Source organism: Gymnodraco acuticeps, unplaced genomic scaffold (genome assembly GCF_902827175.1).
Source record: "Gymnodraco acuticeps unplaced genomic scaffold, fGymAcu1.1, whole genome shotgun sequence".
Taxonomy (NCBI): domain Eukaryota; kingdom Metazoa; phylum Chordata; class Actinopteri; order Perciformes; family Bathydraconidae; genus Gymnodraco; species Gymnodraco acuticeps.
In genome coordinates, this window is record NW_022991375.1 from 3890299 (window position 1) to 3909236 (window position 18938).

At 42.1% G+C, this 18938-nt stretch overlaps 2 protein-coding genes across 5 annotated transcripts in view; one reads left to right on the plus strand and one right to left on the minus strand.

The window, feature by feature from the left end:
• The window catches only part of si:ch211-193k19.2 (uncharacterized protein LOC100034574 homolog), a 1126861-nt gene that overhangs the window by 617655 nt on the left and 490268 nt on the right, over positions 1-18938 (minus strand). The window lies entirely within an intron of this gene.
• The window catches only part of elmo1 (engulfment and cell motility 1 (ced-12 homolog, C. elegans)), a 99196-nt gene that overhangs the window by 34454 nt on the left and 45804 nt on the right, over positions 1-18938 (plus strand). For 3 of the 4 annotated variants that reach the window (XM_034240954.1, XM_034240952.1, XM_034240953.1), the window contains exons 3-13: positions 5177-5217; positions 5391-5463; positions 5565-5615; positions 5743-5912; positions 10301-10336; positions 13167-13266; positions 13760-13911; positions 14076-14154; positions 15803-15853; positions 16293-16415; positions 17490-17618. In XM_034240954.1, coding sequence (XP_034096845.1) covers positions 5177-5217; positions 5391-5463; positions 5565-5615; positions 5743-5912; positions 10301-10336; positions 13167-13266; positions 13760-13911; positions 14076-14154; positions 15803-15853; positions 16293-16415; positions 17490-17618 — 1005 coding nt within the window. The remainder of the gene's footprint in view (positions 1-5176; positions 5218-5390; positions 5464-5564; positions 5616-5742; positions 5913-10300; positions 10337-13166; positions 13267-13759; positions 13912-14075; positions 14155-15802; positions 15854-16292; positions 16416-17489; positions 17619-18938) is intronic. The other variant, XM_034240955.1, reaches the window with a different exon arrangement.

Genomic DNA, 18938 nt, shown 5'->3' on the forward strand with positions numbered 1-18938 from the left:
CTGTGCCTCCTCCTCCCTTATTCTCCATCACCCCCCACCTCTGCTGCCTCCCCCCTGTGCATCTCCTCCGTACAATAGGCCCTGCAGCAGCATATGTCTGTCTGAGTCATGCCATGGGGAGTGGGCTTCAGCTGCTCGTGCTGTCTTGAGACCCAAAGAAAGTGTGTGTCTGTGCGTGTGTGTGTATTGCAAATGTGTGCGTGTATTATTGTTTGTTTACGTGGGTTTGACTCTGCATAAGTGAAATTGTGCGTGGGTGTGTTTGTGTGGCAACACGCATACGTGTTACTATTCATGCATTCGTGTTTGTTTAACCTCTCTGTGTTTGTGTATCACTTTGCATGGGGATTCATCCTTGTTTTTTGTCTGTGTGTTTGCGTTTGCTCCTCTGCAGTATGTGTTTGTGTGTGTGTCCATAAAATACACTGCATCTCTCGAAATACCTTCAATGCCCCATGGGCATGAAAGTATGACATTTGAGTTTGGATGCTGGGAAATTGGTATAAGTGCAGGCAATTGTAATAAGCATTTTAATGTTATTGTTTTTTAGAAATGTAATAGAGAGCAGGTAGAGGACAAGGTGAGAGGGCTGCTGATGTCTGTCGGTAGAGAATATATAAGCAGGACAATTCTAAGGAAAAACAATGTTCAGTGTATCCAGAGTTTACTGTGGCCATATAATGAAACTAAGTCCAGTTTTTCACTCTGTTTGTACCTCTGCTTTGTTCTCCACCAACTTTGCAGGGAAATATCTTAGCTTCTAAATGCTCTGCTATATTAAACAGCTAATCGCTTACTTTGTTGTCTGCTGTGATGCTGAGCAGATAGGCTCGGATACAGTGGGTTTATTGGAGCTTTTTGAATGCATTCAGACGACAATAGAGGGTGATTAGAGTGACTCAAAACAATAACGTTACATCTGAAAATGTAAAAGGGATGAGCTGTTAGAAGCTGAAATGCTGCGTAGAGCTGACAGGAACTGAACAATCAGATACAAATGATCTAGAGGCTCATTACTCATTGTGATCATCTGTCAAATACAAGTCGTTTTACTGCTGAACATGCTTTAGTCACTAAATCAGTCAAAAACAAAACTTGTTAAGAAACCCAAAATGAGATTTAATTATGTAATTCCTTATGGCCATTGCTGGGAATTGTTTGTGCATACTTATTGAATCTAGAATTAAATAAATCTGTTCAAGAAGTGTAAAACAAAATGCATCCTTGTGTGTCGTAATGGTTTGAATGTCTGTTGTGACAATGCTGCCATCAGTCATTGGTACTAGCTGGTGACGTGTGAGTGCTGTGCAACTGAAGGACCTCGGAAAGAGAGGAAGTGTACTTGTTATCCTTCCACTAACAAAAGAGACACTGTGTCAGATAACAGGAGCTTAGGAGCTCATAGATGGTAAAGAACCCCTTAATATAAGTTGAATTCTTTCACACACACATACGGGTATTGGGCCGAGGGCGACACCGTACTTCCGGTATCCGCCGTTTTACGCGAGGTGCAAGCAGGCCAAGGGTTTAGCCGTACACCGTCTAGGTGTTGCTCAGCTTCCTGTACTGAATATCATAGTCTATTGCCTTAATCAATATCTAGTCAACTCTAAAATACCACATATATGCAATGGCATGATAATATTATTGTGACAAGTGGGGTATTCACCTGGTGTTTCCAGAAATTAGACGTAGATGCAGCCAAAATCGACGCAGTCTGTAAGGGCAATCCGACAACCCACACAGCTCTAGTTTACGCTGGTAACGACCTAGAGCACACCCCTCAAGTCCAGAGATGTAATCCGAAGACATGCAGCGATTTCTTCGGTCGTTAATTCAGAAAAAAAAACCTAGTGCGCTCTGCCTTGCTACGTTAGCTAGCGGTTTATATTTGCACTTCCAGGATATTTGCACCTCCATGAAAATGGCGTATTTATATATATATATATATGGCGCGTGTTGCATTGCGGGTAGCTCGTGACGTCACTGTGTGTGAAAGAATTCAATATATAATACACACAAACAAACATACACATGTTTGCCAACGCACAAGGTGAATACTCCTTACTTTTGGGTTGCAGTAGTAGTGAGGGAGAGGAAGATGTTGTGGGAGTGCAAACAGGGCAGTATGAAAAACACGAGTAGAGGGAAAGTGGAGGTGCTGAAATTCCTGGATGATGAAAGCGTTGGTAAAGTCCTCTGAGGTGAAAAGATGAACATAAATGAATTAAGGTTAAAGGTAGGGTAGGTAAGAATGGAGAAACCAGCTCGAGTGCGCTAGAATTTGAAAGTACGCAGCCGAAGAAAATCTACCACTTCCTTCAGGCTTCCTTACAGAGCCCCTCCTCCAACAAACACGAACGCACACATGACCAATGAGGGCACGAGATGGAAGGCTGACAGGCAGGTAGGCCGTCCAGTTATTTTAGCCGGGCCGGCTCAGATGATTGGTCGTGCTTTTTACAGCACCACGGCTTCCACAGATGACATTTTTGAATGTATTTATTGTCAAAGCATTTAAGATATTCATTGCTATCGGGATGTTAAGAGCATTCCATGGAATATAACAAAACGTGTCTCTGAAGTGAATTACCTACCCTACCTTTTAATGCTAGATTTAAATTCAACTAAATGATTGTTTAACTAAAACAGGCTGTGTACAGTATGATGATGTCGATATTTTGAATCTATCTTAAACAAACACATCTCTGTTGAGGTTTAATTTAGGAGTAAAGGACCTTTTTCAAAAGAGACTTATACACAAACAAGAAGAACAAATATTCGAACGTGCAGCTGAAACACACAAATAGCAACAAAAAGCTCATCCAATAGTAATTGTTTGAGAATACAATTTGATAGAATAGTACATATGAAAGGGCCTCACATAGGAAAGAGATTTAAGGTTAGCACAAGTAATTCAGAAGCAAGACATTAAACTAATTTAAGTAAAATGTTTTCCTAATAACTTCTACAAGTTTTGCACATGTGCTAATATTTTATTAAATAAAGAAATATGTATTTATAATTAATAGCCACATAACTGCCATAATTAACCGCTCCAAATGTATATGTATTAGTTTATTAATAATACAGTTCAAAAAGCTTGGGAAAAGCTTTGATCATGTATGAGAGAAGGGATTGCTCAAAGCAAAGCACAAGTGGTTTAACGTCTTTAAAAATATTGCAAACCTTTGCACTTTCTTTGATGATGGAGCATTTTTATAATTTGCTATCAAGAAAGCTGAAGCAGATCCATGACATACTGATAATTTGCTGTAAAAATCTAGATTAATGATGGTCCTACACCTTTGTATTGCATCATGTACATTTGTGATTTTATCGATATGTTATCGATATGTTATCGTCAGAGGCATGTATTATATATAATTTTTCAGGACATACCAATGCATTGTTATTGAACATGAAAAATGTCCTAAATTAGCTTGTTTAAACCCGTCCATGCGTGTGTGTATTCACTGCAGTCTAACAGCATACTGTAGCTCCCAGAGAGCCTGAGGATGACAGCAGTGGCGAGCGAGCGGAGACTAAGTTCATACTGTATGGCATTATGCACACACTGCTTATATTTGTCGCCTCATCCTTCCGTGCACTTTGCTTGCTCTTCATTTTCCTTTAATCCGTCACTCTCTGTGTTCAGCAACCACTCTCCTGCTCTCACTAACAATTATCAGCCACTCTCCGGCTTCCTGTGTTTGCTGTTGTTTTCCTTTCATCTAATTCAGTTTGCGTATTTCTCACTTTTCTTATCTTTTGTTCACATAAACCCCCTCCCTCCTCTTCTGTCCCCCCTCTGCCTTTGTTGCCATATACTGTATGCCCATCATCCTGCCACCACTCTCTTCCCTCTGTAAATCTTCATCACTTCAGCTTTTGTTCTTTTGAAGAAGCCTCTCTTCTTGCTCAGGCTCAGAAAAAAACACAATCACACTGACATTCATAATGTTTCATACACTGTGACTGCATACAGATGCTAACTTATTTTCTCTGTGTGTTTGGTAGTGTGCGTATTTGTAGCTGTGTGAGTTTGTGCACACATTTGTGACTTTAGAAAAGCTTATGTTCTGCACAGTGGGAGACACTTACCCATCTTTCCAGAGATTGAGCATCGCACCTTCATAACAACTCACCAAGGACAGAATAGAGAGAAAACTATCCCATTATCTAGTACGGGTCAAGCTCCTCAATTGCTGGATTTCTCATAATGCAACTCCAACATGGAGGATCTTAAGCAAACCTCTTAAACCCTCCTCGAGGGGAAGAGGAGTGAGGAGGTTTCTGGAGGAGCTTGGAGCGAGGAAACCCCAGTGTATCCTACAAATACGTTTTTCTATCAAGTAGCGCTTGGCGTATGAATGTCTTCCCTCCACATGTGACACAAAGCTGCAGCACGTCTTTAGAAACTTATGTTGCTTAAAACTGATGCTGTCAAAAAAGATTTCCCATTTGGCAGATTTGGCTTCCTCTCCGTGAGGGAAGCAAGTAGGAAGTTAACTTAAGGAAAAGCACCCATTGCGACATTTGGCAGGTTAAGGGTATAAGTTAGAACATCATTATACAAAATGTCAAAACGATTTACTTTAATACCTAAACATGTGTATCACATTGGCAAGGACATCAAAAATGATTAAACATAACCAGCCTTACCATAGTTGAATCAATAAGATGCAAATGTTGAAGAGTCCAAAATACAGTGTTTCATAGAATAGATTATTGATGATCCTGTGGACCTTCTTCTGAAGACACTGCTTTATTTCTTAAGTATGTTGCACTGTTGGAGGAGCCTAGGACTTGAGCTTTTCGTTGCCAACAATATGGTATTGTGCAACTGAGCGAAGAAGGGACACGAAGGGAAGTAAAGTCAAAAAGCCTCTATCTTGAACTTATTGTCGAAAAGTAATTGAGTAAAGCCTCTTGGTTGCTGTCGACCTCTGTGGAGCAGAGTGTCACAGCCGCTGATCTGGAAAGAGCTTCACATCCAATGAAACACAGACATGGTCACTGATCCCACATCAGAAGTCGGACGGTTAAATACAGGCTCCTGAACGCCAGCCTCTCATTGTGCCAGTCCTGTAATATAAAAATAATTACAGCGGACTCTGACTTGAATACTGTTTTAGAAGCTGTGGACTAAATGTAGTTTTGCCTTTCCCCACAGAAAAAGCCTCTCTCAGCCATCATTAAAGAAGTGTGTGAGGGGTAAGTCTGCATGCCTTTGAATTTGAAAGTAATTCACCTAAGACTTCTTACAAAACCCTTCTTTCTGGATTTCCATAAATAAATCCTATTAGCTGTATTTTACACAAGATGTTCTCCACATTTAATACCAATTATGCAATGTTTTCCCCCCCTCTCCACTCAATGGCTTTTAGGTGGTCCCTGGGGAACCATGAAAACTTTGCTCTGCAGATTGCTGATGCCACAAATTTCTACATCACAGAAAAGGTTTGGTTATCTGTTTTAACTCTAGCCAGCAGTATCCAAGGTAAGAGAAAACCGTGCCTCAGGTGTTCACTTACCTCTTTTATCTTGGTTAATCTTCACAGAATCGCAATGACATAAAGAATGGATCTATTCTGCGCTTGACCACCTCTCCTGTAAGTTCATTTCTTAGAATACTGTCCTTTTGAGTAAGACTCTGCTAAAGGGAGAAACCTCTTTTTAATTGTAATCATCCCAGGGTATTTTTAAATGCATGTCCCCCCTCACATTGTCCCATTTTAGTACCAGACTGCAGTCCAGCTTCACGAACGGATCCAGTCTACCAGCATGGACGCCAAGCTGGAGTCTCTGAAGGACCTGGCCAACGCCTCGAGGGACATTACCTTCGCTCAAGAGTTCATCAACCTGGACGGCATCTCCCTGCTCACTCAGATGGTGGAGAGTGGGACAGAGTGAGTCAACGTTCTATCTCTATCTCTTCCGATGATATCGATTTACTCCACTGTAGTGGTTTTCTCACCCTCACACAATTTCTCATTCCTCTTTGTGTCATGAGTTTCATAGAGATATATGGAACACTTTGAAGAATATAGATTTACAGTGGGAGCTCTGCTCATGATTTCTCATCCAATCTGGCTCTCTGGAGTTATTGTCCATTTCTTGGTAATCATTAGTTTGAAGTGTATCCCACCCGTACAGATCTGATGCCAGGATGAGTTCTTTGGAGTTACACTGTGCATTCTGATTGGTTAAGTTCAAACGCAGGTGATTGACTTGTCAAATCATCCTATTAATCTAGATCTATTCATTTGCATCATGGGTTACAGCTTGCCCTTTGTAGAATTGATGCTAGATCAGCATGCTGTAGTGTTTGAAAACAATACTGGATAGACATTTCCAGGCTATGTCTGTGTTCTTGAAGTCATCTTGTTTCCATTGTTCCCCTTGTGACTGTCTAGCTGCTGAAAAGAAAACTGCTGCTGTGCAATCACTGATAGAAAGCATCCTGTAAACATTACTTCACTGCCTTAGAGTAAAACATGTTTGTGAGATATCAAACCAAACAGGAGAACAACACTGAGATTTCTTTCTATCTTGTTGATGTCGTCTTCCCTATCAACAATATATACCGGCACTAGTTGTATCATGAAAACACAAGGAGTCTGACCTGACCATTCACAGTTCTCTCTGTCTTTATGTAAAATCTTTTTTGAGGAGGCACAATGTGGTTACGTACAGTTGAGCGTACTGCTAATCCATAGAGAAAAAGAGAAGAAGTGGCTTGTGAAGAACATGCCTAAGGGCTCCTTTTTTACTTTTTGACAATGATGGTGATATTTAACCACTGACTGAGAACAGAGCACTGGTTTTTGACTGTTCAGCAGATCCAAAAAGTGTGTGTGTGTGTGTGTGTGTGTGTGTTGCGAGTGGGGTGCCCTGGAGACTGTCTCAAATGAAGGTTAAAGTGAGGACATTTTTCGCTGAGGTGGAATTTCTCATCCGTGATGCCAGTGGGAGGGTGTGTGTGTGTGTGTGTGTGTGTGTGTGTGTGTGTGTGTGTGTGTGTGTGTGTGTGTGTGTGTGTGTGTGTTTGTGTGTGTCTCTTAGCAAACTGTGATTGCGAGGCTCCAGCCACAGTGAAAGCCCAGAGGATAGCTACAGTCGGAGTGCAAACGTGCTGACATACGGTGCAAACTGGCAGGGAGGGGCGGCAGCCTGAGACGCTCTCGTTTTCTGCCTCATGCGACTTTCATTATTTATCCCTTTTGCCCCAGCGAGAGAAGAAATAGATTGAAGAAATGTTTGCTTGCATAATGAGTCGGCTCTAAGACACACTCGGCAGGGAAACGGGGTTCAGGGGGAGTGGCTGTACCCGTAGGATAGAAAAGGGGGAAGTGACGTCTGACTCAGAGGTTACGCGGCTGTGGAGAAGAACGTGTTGCCCACATTCTGTTACTGAGTTTAGGCTAGTTAGCTAGCAGCTTTATTGTTTTGGGTGCAGTCACTTTTGCCTCCGCTTGCTGTTCAAATACATGTTGAAAGAAAAGTAAATCTGTTTACAGTTCTGTTTCATATGGGTGTTGAAGAAGAAGAAGAAGAATTGGGAGGGATGAAACCCTCTTTAATAGTCACACATGCAGAGCACACAGCACACACAGTGAAATGTGTTCTCTGCTTTTAACCCATCCTAGTACCAGGAGTGTAGTACTAGGAGCAGTGGGCAGCTAGTGTACAGCGCCCGGGGAGCAATGGGAGTGAGGGGGGAAGGGGGTTGTCCGGTGCCTTGCTCAAGGGCACCACGGCAGGGCAGGAGGTGAACTGGGACCTCTCCAAGTAGAAGTCCACACTCCAAATGTAGGTCTGGTCGGGGACTTGAACCGGCGACCCTACGGCTCACAGTCCAAGCCCCTACTGACTGCCATAGATTTAGTCCCTAATTTTGCTCTCAAAGTGCACCAGATTGATGCATTTAACTTCAACATTAAAAAAAAATCTCTTTCCAGGGGAGCATGCCCCCAGACCCCCCTAGAGGAGGTGAGGTCCACCACCTGCCCACACCCCCTGTTAAATTGTCTCACCCACATTGAGGATGCTTCCTACACCCATGTTTTATTCCATGCGTCAAGTCAGGCAAATTGGGTCAAAATGTTATTGCATCAATGATCTGTTAAAGATCACTAAATATATGCTGTAACTATTTTGCTCTAGGTAACTCAAGGGCTCAGGTAATGTGATTACTATATGAATAATGGTCCAAAATAACATTAAATGCATAGGATTTTTTGTTAAGTAACATACTTTCGTCGCCGGCCGGCCGATACATGCCGCGCTTTAAGTGGGCCTGTCTGTCAATTAATCCCCGGGCCACTTTTTCCCCCCAGTCCACCCCTGCTCATGCACACCAGAAAAACCCAAACACTTGAGTTCAAGACACAAGCACACACTGTGACCTTTACGGGGCTCTGCAAACTATTATTTGTGCTGGATTCTTCACTTGAACAAACCTCCAATGAAACCAAAATGATTCGTCCTTTCATGCGCCTTATTGTTTTGTACTGTATGTGCTTAGAAGCTCAAATAACAATCAGATATTTAGCATCTCCTCTACAACAGAAACCACTTAACAGTTTCTCTGTATGACACGGCTTACATTACGCTCACTTTGACAATTTGACTGGAAATCATTGAAGCCTCTTCTCCTCTTTTTGCAAATAATGTTCGAATTAGAAAATATTTGACCCTTGTTTGATCTTACTGCCAGGAGCCACCACAGCAGCACTGATGTTGACTCCACTCTTCATCTGGCTCTTTCATCAAGTATATTTTTATGTAGATTACCATCACATCAGTTATTCAGCACTGGAGAGTTTTAGAGTTGTGTGTGTGTGTGTGTGTGTGTGTGTGTGTGTGTGTGTGTGTGTGTGTGGTGTGTGTGTGTGTGTGTGTGTGTGTGTGTGGTGTGTGTGTGTGTGGTGTGTGTGTGTGTGTGGTGTGTGTGTGTGTGTGTGTGGTGTTGTGTGGTGTGTGGGTGTGTGTGGTGTGTGTGTGGTGTGTGTGTGTGTGTGTGTGGTGTGTGTGTGTGTGTGTGTGTGTGTGTGTGTGTGGTGTGTGTGTGTGTGTGTTGTGTGTGTGTGGTGTGTGTGTGTGTGTGTGTGTGATGTGTGTGTGTGTGTGTGTGGTGTGTGTGTGTGTGTGTGTAGCTGTGTGTGTGTGTGTGTGTGTGTGTGTGTGTGTGTGTGTGTGTGTGGTGTGTGTGTGTGTGTGTGTGTGGTGTGTGGTGTGTGTGTGTGTGTGTGTGTGTGTGTGTGTGTTGGTGTGTGTGTGTGTGTGTGTGTGTGTGGTGTGTGTGTGTGTGTGTGTGTGTGTGTGTGTGTGTGTGTGTGTGTGTACCCGTGGCTTTGCTGCCTTTCCCTCTCACCCGCCGGCGCTTCTGACACAGCCATGCCGATAGGTATCAGTGTCTGACACACACACTCATTAGTGTGCCTGCCAACCAACTTGGTGAACTGTAATTATTCAAGAGGCTCAGTGCTGGAGACTCTCGAGGGCAGAGCGGTGCTGTGATCGAGTGCTTCTGCCAGAGATGTTGTACTTTATTCATGTGGAAATGAGCTGGCACACTGCAGCCCGTTGCCCACACAAGCAACACCAGTGAAGGGCAGATATCGCCCTCTACTGACTGGAACATGAAACATTTAAAGCTTTGACTGTATGTGATTAGGATGTACAGTGCAACTTCAACTAGCTTATGAACAGTGTAAGTAATGGGAAGAGGGATTTTAGTAGAGTTTTTCGGTCTACTTAAATAAAATAAGAGAACCTTTTCTGATTCCCACTAATTATATATTTTCGTGCAATGTCTCTGAGAGTTCTGCTGCCACGCAAATACAATATTATTTAGAAAAATCACTTAAAAAAAAGAATTGGCTGTCAAACATTTCATTGGAACTACTTTCTACAGAAGAAAAGCCTGGGCTAAACAGAGTAACTAGGACACGCCACTGCATTGAGTTTTTTTATTTGGATGTGAAAGTAAAATTCTACAGCATTTCATTCATAACATAGTTTGTATCTTTACAGGTTTAATGAAAATGTTGTTTCATCATGTCTGTGCATTGTCTTCTCTACCTAAACGCTGTGTGACAGGAAGGTTTGCAGCAAAACGTTTATGTTAAATGAAATATTGAGGTTGCTTCTGTCTGAATTTATACAATAAGTAATATGTTTTAGCAGTTTAACTTGACACCATGATGTGTTTCGATCCCTGCTGTGAGCTGGTTAATGGGTTTGAGTTGTTTGTTTTCCATCTTTAACGCCAAAGTTTTTCAAATCTTTGCAGACGCTATCAGAAACTACAGAAGATAATGAAGCCCTGGTAAGCCCCGCCCCTTCCCCCCCCCCGGCCGGGGTAACGTCATTGGCTCTGTGCTCTTCCTAACCTGCTGGCTGAGTCTGCATGGTTAAGACTGTAGCCCCAGTGCCTCATGGGAAACGATGTGTAACACTTTCTAAGGCTTCAATTTCCAAAGCAGTGTGTCCCTTTAATTCCTTGCATGTGGTTTTGGACAACCAACGACTTCCTAATTCTCCAACACTGACTAAAAGAAAGCCAAGATTTATTTCTAAAGACGTAAAGGAATAAGACATTAATTAAAACACTTTTTTTTAATTGATGGTTAAGTGCATGTTGATCTATTATTACTTCTATCATAAATAAATCTTTATAAATCTTGGTATTCTTAAAAAAAGTGCTGGTCAAGGTGATGGGAATTTCTGTCATTCCTCTACTATTCTTACTTTCTCTTCAACATTATTAGCAAAAGCCTCCATGCCCATGGGAACATCATCCATGCATCAACAGGGTTTCCTTTACTCTAATCTATCCTCTTATGTCTACAACTTCATAAAGCATTGTGTATTTACAGTATTACAGTATGTCATCTAAATGCCGGGTACCATCTGCAAAAGTATTTTATACCTGTGGGTTCAGGGCCGCCCCTCCCTACAGGCCAATCACGCAGGCTGCATGGGGCCCCGCCTTGCGCAGGGGGCCCCGCCCAGAGGGCCTCAGCTGCTGTGCGAAGTTCTCCGCTCAGTTCTCCGCGCAGCCCCCGCGAGAGTGAGAGGTGACAAGGGGAGCACGTGTGTAACCCGACACCGTTGCAATGAATCGACATATAACCAATCACGGCTTTGATACGGCCACTAGTGCAGGTGAAGAGATGTCGGTGAAAAGACAGTTTCAGTCCGGCGCAAGCTAGAGGGAAAAAAAAACAAAACTTGAAGAAACTAGAGCATCACTCGAAGGTGGGTTATTGTCAAATGTACAACTTGCGAATGTTGTATAAGTCAAATTGCCAATTGCCATATTAAAACATCAGCTGCATTTCACGACATGAAGAAGGCAGTCTCTGCAGAGCATATATAGGCTAATGGAGATGCAGTTATTTCCAGCATTCTTTATTTACCATTCATTCAAGTAAGTTATGCCTTTGATCTGCTAATGTACAGGAGGGAGAGTGATAAACTGTCTGTCTAGTTGGCTTACATAACAGTTAAAGTTTACAGCCTAAAAAACATGGAGCATTTTTCCCCCTTATATTCATTTTTATGTCAATTTGCACATTTCATGGTGATGCTCAGCCTCTTCCCTTAACTCCTAACAGTCATCATCATGTCAACCACAACACAGAGAAATACTGATAGAAATGTGTGTGTAGTTGTTGATACGACAGAGGGAACTACATTTGAATACAGATTTAAGAAATATCAGTTTTTGAGCATGTCATAAGCATGTTTTGTCTTGACTATATTACAACTATATTATAATAAAGATAATATAGTATTTATATTATTGAATTGATTATTATTATTATTAGTAGAAGTTGTTTATTTGCATTAATTATATTTTAATCTTTTTGAGGCTAGTATTTGGCAGGAAATGCAGACGTATTCACCTGTAAACGCACACTGAACGACATACATGCACAACCATTTACCTCACTGCATAAAAAAGTGTTGATAATAATAATAAACAGGAATTATATTTGCAAAGTAGCCTACTTTGTTTCCAAAAAAAATTGTTTTTACTCCTGTCGGTTGGGGGGGGGGGCCTCATCTCACAATGTCGCTTGGGGCCCCAAGTTGGCCAGGGGCGGCCCTGTGTGGGTTACTAATTGAACTGTTCACTAATCACCTGCCATGCAGCACACTGACCCATAATGCTCTCTGTTCATCCACTGTTTAAATATCTGTCCTGAAAACCTATTTTTACCATTTTCTTTAAATCATTTTTGTTTATTATTTGTGGCTGAATCTCAAAGTAACTTTACTTTTCTTTATGAAATATGAAACTGCATTGTCAGATTATTTCTTAATCAATTAAAGCCAAGATGTGTGTTATTAGGATGTAAGAAGATATTTTTGACTTAAAATATCACCTTGACGCAATGCCAGTACTATAGTAAAGAAATATCTGGTTCATAAAGGAATAACAAACAAAAGCCTGCAGGATGTTGCTGCAATGCCAGTCTTAAGCAGTAGAGGTCAGTAATGTGAAACATAAAGGTGACATCATAAAACTAGGAGTTTACAGCCACCGACCTAAACAGTTTCGTACCATAAAATAGCAGAATTAACTTTAATCTTTTCAGTTTACTACAAGTTGAGCAAGTCTTAACCTATTATGATTGTTACATTTCTTCTCCTAGCAGTTACATGTCTTGGATTAAACATCTGTTAATGTGTTTCCCGCTTTGGCCTCCTGTGACTCTCGCACAGTGATTTATTTCTTCTGATATTTGTGTAACTGCATGACTTCACTCTATAATGTAGCTTTCTGGTCCTGACTGACCTCCGCTCTGCGCTGCCCCCCCCCCCCCGGCCCCTGCTGGCCCTCTGACGGCCCCGGCTGTTTCTTGAAGGCCAGTCTGTCTGCACTGCATCGCAAACCTCTTTCCATGTCTACCTCTCTCCCTGTCTCTGTTATATTTCTGTCTTTTTTTCAGCAAGCCTGGTTGCAGCATTGATCTCATGTACTTCTGTCCCCTCTTCCTCGCCGCCACCTCTCTGTCTCTCTCTCTGCTGACCGCTTATTCCTCGTTATGTTTGGAGCCATCTGGGCTGTGCAGCTTTTCACTGCTCCAGGCCATCTGCTGAAGAGAAGTTTCCTGTGGTCTATTATGTGTCTGTGTGTTGTTTTTTAGTTTTGGCGACCTGCTGTCCTTCACTCTGACGGCCTTCGTGGAGCTGATGGACCACGGCATCGTCTCCTGGGACACTTTCTCTGTGGCCTTCATCAAGAAGGTCAGCCAGGAAAATGTTTCAATTTCAGGGAACTTTCTGTGTGTCTGTTTGTCAGCAGGATAACGGAAAAACTGCTGGCCTGGTTTTCATGAACCTTAGGGAGAGGATGTAGCATAGCCCAAATAATAACCCATTGCATTTTGGGGTGGTTCAAATCACAGGGTGAGAGACACAAATTAGGTTTACATTTTGTTAACATTGATAGCATTTGAGCTGCATTTATGTGGTGTGAAAATAATCAGAACAATAGTTCCTGATTGTAAAAATGAATGTGATTTCCTCCTAAAGCTGGAACAACAGCATGTCCTTTTGATACATAAACAGCTGTTACTGTATATGGAACATCATAATGAAGTAGAAGCACAGATTTTCCCTAAATTGATATTCCCATGTTTTTCCTAGCTGTCTCTTCTCCTTAGAGAGCACACTCAATTATTTATGGTGTAGTGTTTTCTGCAGATGTTTTATCTCCCACACTCTGTCCTTCCTGCAGATTGCCGGCTATGTGAACAAGTCGGCCATGGACACAGCCGTGCTGCAGCGCTCCCTGGCCATCCTGGAGTCCATGGTGCTCAACAGTCAGGACCTTTACCACAAGGTGGCGCAAGAGATCACCATCGGGCAGCTCATCCCTCATCTTCAAGGGTAAGTGGATCAGTTTGAACACTAATTAGGTTGATTCATTCATTCCTTTTGATTCAATGTTTCTTACACCGTACTAAATACATTTCAAACCACATGGGCAGGCAATAATCAACTACTTTATGTATGTATAAATATTCTTGTGTGTGTTATTTGTCTAATTCCAGGACTGATCAAGACATTCAGACCTACACTGTTGCTGTCATCAATGCTCTCTTCCTCAAAGCTCCTGAGGAGAAGAGACAGGTGAGGCTGCGGTGTGCACACACAACTGCATCACTGCACATCATTTTCATGAAGTAGTGAGCTTTACATGTGAACACATCTGCATTTGTACTGTAACAGTGTACTTTGTGTGTATATCTGTGTGTTAAAACATAGTGTTGTAGTCAAATCCAGTAATTAAAGGCCAACAAACCCCCTCATGCCATTTCTCTCCGCTCCTCTCAGTGACATTCTTGTTCAACCATGCTCTCATTTCTCCTCTCCCTCCTTCGCTCTCTCACCTATCACACTTTGCCCAGTAGCAAGTCACATGACTCCTTGAATCAGCACGATGGGGTCCAGCGATGTGCTTTGACATTAATAATGAATGATGCTAACCCACAGCTTTTCCTCTATGCAGCATACAAAGTTAAAAACACGCTAGGCAGAAGTAAGCTCCAGAGCATCCCTGCATACAGATTGTAGCACACTCAGATATTGCAGTGCTTCTAGTTTTTGCTGAGATGCCTAGATCATATTCATGTGGTTGGTTGGCAGCAATTTTAAGCACACTTATTGGGTTGTTTTAAGTGATGAGTAAAGATTTCTCTGTGCAAGCATGTATACTTATATGACTTAACACCATAGCTGAAAGTGTAATATCAGCAGAAAAGGCACTTATAATAACTTGATCATCATTTCAGGTTACTTTATAACAGATGACGTGTGTGTGTGTGTGTGTGTGTGTGTGTGTGTGTGTGTGTGTGTGTGTGTGTGTGTGTGTGTGTGTGTGTGTGTGTGTGTGTGTGTGTGTGTGTGTGTGTGTGTGTGTGTGTGTGTGTGTGTGTGTGTGTGTGTGTGTGTGTGTGTGTGTGTGTTGTGTGTGTGTGTGTGTGTGTGTGTGTGTGTGTGTGTGTGTGTGTGTGTGTGTGTGTGTGTGTGTGTGTGTGTGTGTGTGTGTGTGTGTGTGTGTGTGTGTGTGTGTGTGTGTGTGTGTGTGTGTGTGTGTGTGTGTGTGTGTGTGTGTGTGTGTGTGTGTGTGTGTGTGTGTGTGTGTGTGTGTGTGTGTGTGTGTGTGTGTGTGTGTGTGTGTGTGTGTGTGTGTGTGTGTGTGTGTGTGTGTGTGTGTGTGTCTTGACCATGAGTAAAGCTATTATTATGATCCCCCAGTCTCCCACCATATTGCTGACTCAGCTGCCTCTCCCTCCATAAGCTGCACCACTGACAGAAAATCTTTTTTTTAACCTCCTCTCAGTCTCTCGTTTTCCACATCCACTCACTCACTCTCTGTCTCTCTGTCTCTGACTTTGTTTCCTCACCGCACACGATATGGTAGTTTGATGAGCACATTGTGGACATCCTAAATTGTCCCCTGACAGTAAGTGCACCCTTGATTAGCACACTTTGTAGTATGCACTGTAGAAGACATCAGTTAGTGCATTTAGTGTCCCTTTTTTAAGATTAAGTTATTCTTTGGGATGGCTTTCTTATTTTCTGCGGCGTACATACTTTGCAGTGTCCTGCTGTGCTGTGGCAGTTTTGTTTATTTTACCCGCATTCATTTCTCATTACAGAATAGAAATATTTTAAAAATATATATTTGCTTGTCTATATATTGTTGTTTCTCATCATCTCCTTCTGTCTTTCTCTCTATCTCTATATATCCTTCCTTTTCTTTCTCCCTCTATAGGAGATGGCCCATATTCTTGCCCAGAAACAGCTGCGCTCCATCATCCTCAGTGTAAGTCTAAACATGCCCTTCTCTTCACTTCCCCAGTGTATTTCTCTTTCTCTGTGAACAAATCTGTGCCTGTCTTTATCTCTGTTCGGGCTTTGTGCCTCTGCGTGATATCAGAAAGGAAAAAGACACCTGCCACTTCTGCCTCTGTCTCACATCATTGGTTATTATCTACTATACTTACTGTCTCACACCTGTTCCCTTCTCTCTCTTTCATCCTCTCCCTGTTAAACCTCATTTCTCCCTCTCCTGTTCCCTCATCTGACTTATGCTCACAAATCCTCGTGATTCACTCCCAAATCCTCTTATTTTCTTTCTTATCTCGTACCGTCTTCCTCGTCTTTTGACCCAAAAACTAATCCTCTCACCTTTGCTTTCTCTTTTCACATCTGACACTCCCCGCTCTTCTACCTCCCCCTCCTCTATCCTCCACACCGTGTAGAACGTGATCCGGAGCCCCACTCCCATCAACGATGAGATGGCCCACCAGCTGTACGTCCTGCAGGTGCTCACCTTCAACCTGCTGGAGGACCGCATGATGACCAAGATGGATCCACAGGACCAGGTGGGGGGATGATGCCGACAGGAAGGAGTATGGATGCATGAAAGGATAGGGAAACATCATTATCTTAAAACAATTAGTTAAAGGTGGGGTAGGTAATTTTGGAGAAACCAGCTCGAGTGCGGTAGAATTTGAAAATACACAGCCGGAAGAAATCTGCTACTTCCTTACAGAGCCCCTCCTCCAACACACACGAACGTGCACATGACCAATGAGGGCACGAGATAAGTTTGTGCACAGATGGAAGGCTGACAGGCAGGTAGGCCCTGATGTAGGCGTCATGCTTTTTACAGTACTACAGCTTCCACAGATGACGTTTTTTAATGGATTTTTTGTCGAATCACTTAAGATATTCATTGCTATCGGGATGTTAAGAGCATTCCATGGAATATAAGAAAAAGTGTATCTCGAGCCGGTTTCTCAAACATACCTACCCCACCTTTAATAAAGATTCAGCAAAGTCACTTTTAAGTAATTTTTTCCCAGACACATCTTAAGGAACTTGCAGAGAGAGGGTATTAGATCTACTTTATAGCACTTTGAATTGCCTTTGTGTCTTACAATGTGCTATAGAAATAAACTAACCTTAACCTTTGGTGTTCAATAAACCCAAAACCAAACAGAACTCCATCCTTCTCTCAATATTTTTCAATTTACTCTGACAATTCTTTAAGCCCTGCACTCATTTTCAAGTCAACATTTGATGCTTCGGCAAGGCAGTTGTATGTGGTACTCCCTCAAATAATCTGCAGTTCCCATGTTCATTATAATGAGAACAAAAGTGTTGTAGGGGTTAATTCATTGCTGTTGTCATCTTTTTACAGGATACGTTGAGGTAAAGAATAAATATAGAAAGCTGTCTACATACAAGAGAGAAAAATATCCAGTTTCAGCATGATCTAGCTGCTTTAAAAACCAAACTGTAATTTAAGGTTGGCAAAGTAGTCATAACAGTGGAGACCTGGCTGCTGGCCAGATTGCTTCAGGCTCAGCGAGACCCCACAGAGCCAAGGTGAGGCTGAAGCATCCTAAATAAAAAAAAAGCAAATACTTTAATATTCTTCTCTGCATGTGCAGGCTCAGAGGGACATCATCTTCGAGCTGCGGAGGATTGCCTTCGACGTGGAGTGTGACCCTAACAACAGCGGCAGCATCGAGAAACGCAAGTCCATGTACACCCGCGACTACAAGAAGCTCGGCTTCATTGTGAGTTTGTGTTTCAAAGGCTCTCGTGAATTTACATATGCATAACTCAAAACTGAGATCATAAATAATACACGAGCCAGTGTGTCCACATGGGACGGCTGTTAATTGGATATGATTCCAAATCCACAGATTACATTATGTGTGTATCTGTTTAGAAATTCCCAGAGAAATATGGTTTATTGGTTTTCATATAGCCTGACTAAAAGAACTACATCATCAATATAAAACTGCCACTAGTGAAATGGTAATGAGCACATTTTATCAGCAAAGTACACTTAAATGACAATTAATGAAGCAGAAAATGTAAATGAAATGTTCTTACGTATGACATTTTAAGATTGTTAATACTGATCCCTAAATCCATAGTCAGCATTCCTTGTAGCTAGTTTTTACATCTTTATGTCCTGTTGGGTATTCTAGTTCACCGGTTTCCAACTTGTGGGTCAGGGCCCCTCTAAAGGGTCACAAGATGAATCTGAGGGGACTAATGTGATGGAAAAATATTCTGCTGCACGATCTGAGTCTTTTTGGGAATCACCTCTTTTTTTTCCCTTCAACATCCCTTCACTCTTTGGGCTTAGATCAGTAGTTTAAAGGGGACATCTCCTATATGGTATAACTGATATGAAATGACACATTTTAAAGAATGTATAACAATGAAGACGGAAGTAGACACTGCTTTTGAGTACAGGGCGTGTGTGCGTGTGTGTGTGTGTGTGTTGTATGCAGTGGTCTTACTATAGCATAAGAACTGGAGCTAAACCCACTGCGGCTTGCTGTAAGCACAGAGCTGTTTCGGGGCTCTTCCCCTTCAAACTCCCACTGCAGTATGCTCGCTAAAGATAAGAACAATTGGAGTGCCTTGTCCCCACGAGTGGAAAAAACCCACCCTTAAAACCCTTAGTCTACTTTCCATGCTCGCACACACACAAACACACGGTATACACACACACAAGCCATACATCTCTAGATAGACTTTATCACCACTGAGGTAATTCGTTTGCCTTCTAATGCTTTCAGCTTCTTTAAGGGGGGATTGTTGCACATGCTGCAATGTTTTTCCCATGTCAATATAAGGGTGTATTTTGTCCCTGGGTGTCTCTTTGTGTTTTAAGCCGATAAGTTTGCTTCCTGTCAGACATACTTCAAACTGATGAGCCTGATCTCAGTGTCCTCCATTTCTCTTTTTCCTCTGCTTTCCTTCTTCTCTTTTGCCGTCACTTACCTCTCCAACATCACTTTTTAAAATCAAACTTCAGAGTGATGTGTTTGCATGTGTATCTGTGGATTTAATCATTAGTGGACTGACTTCTCTGAAAT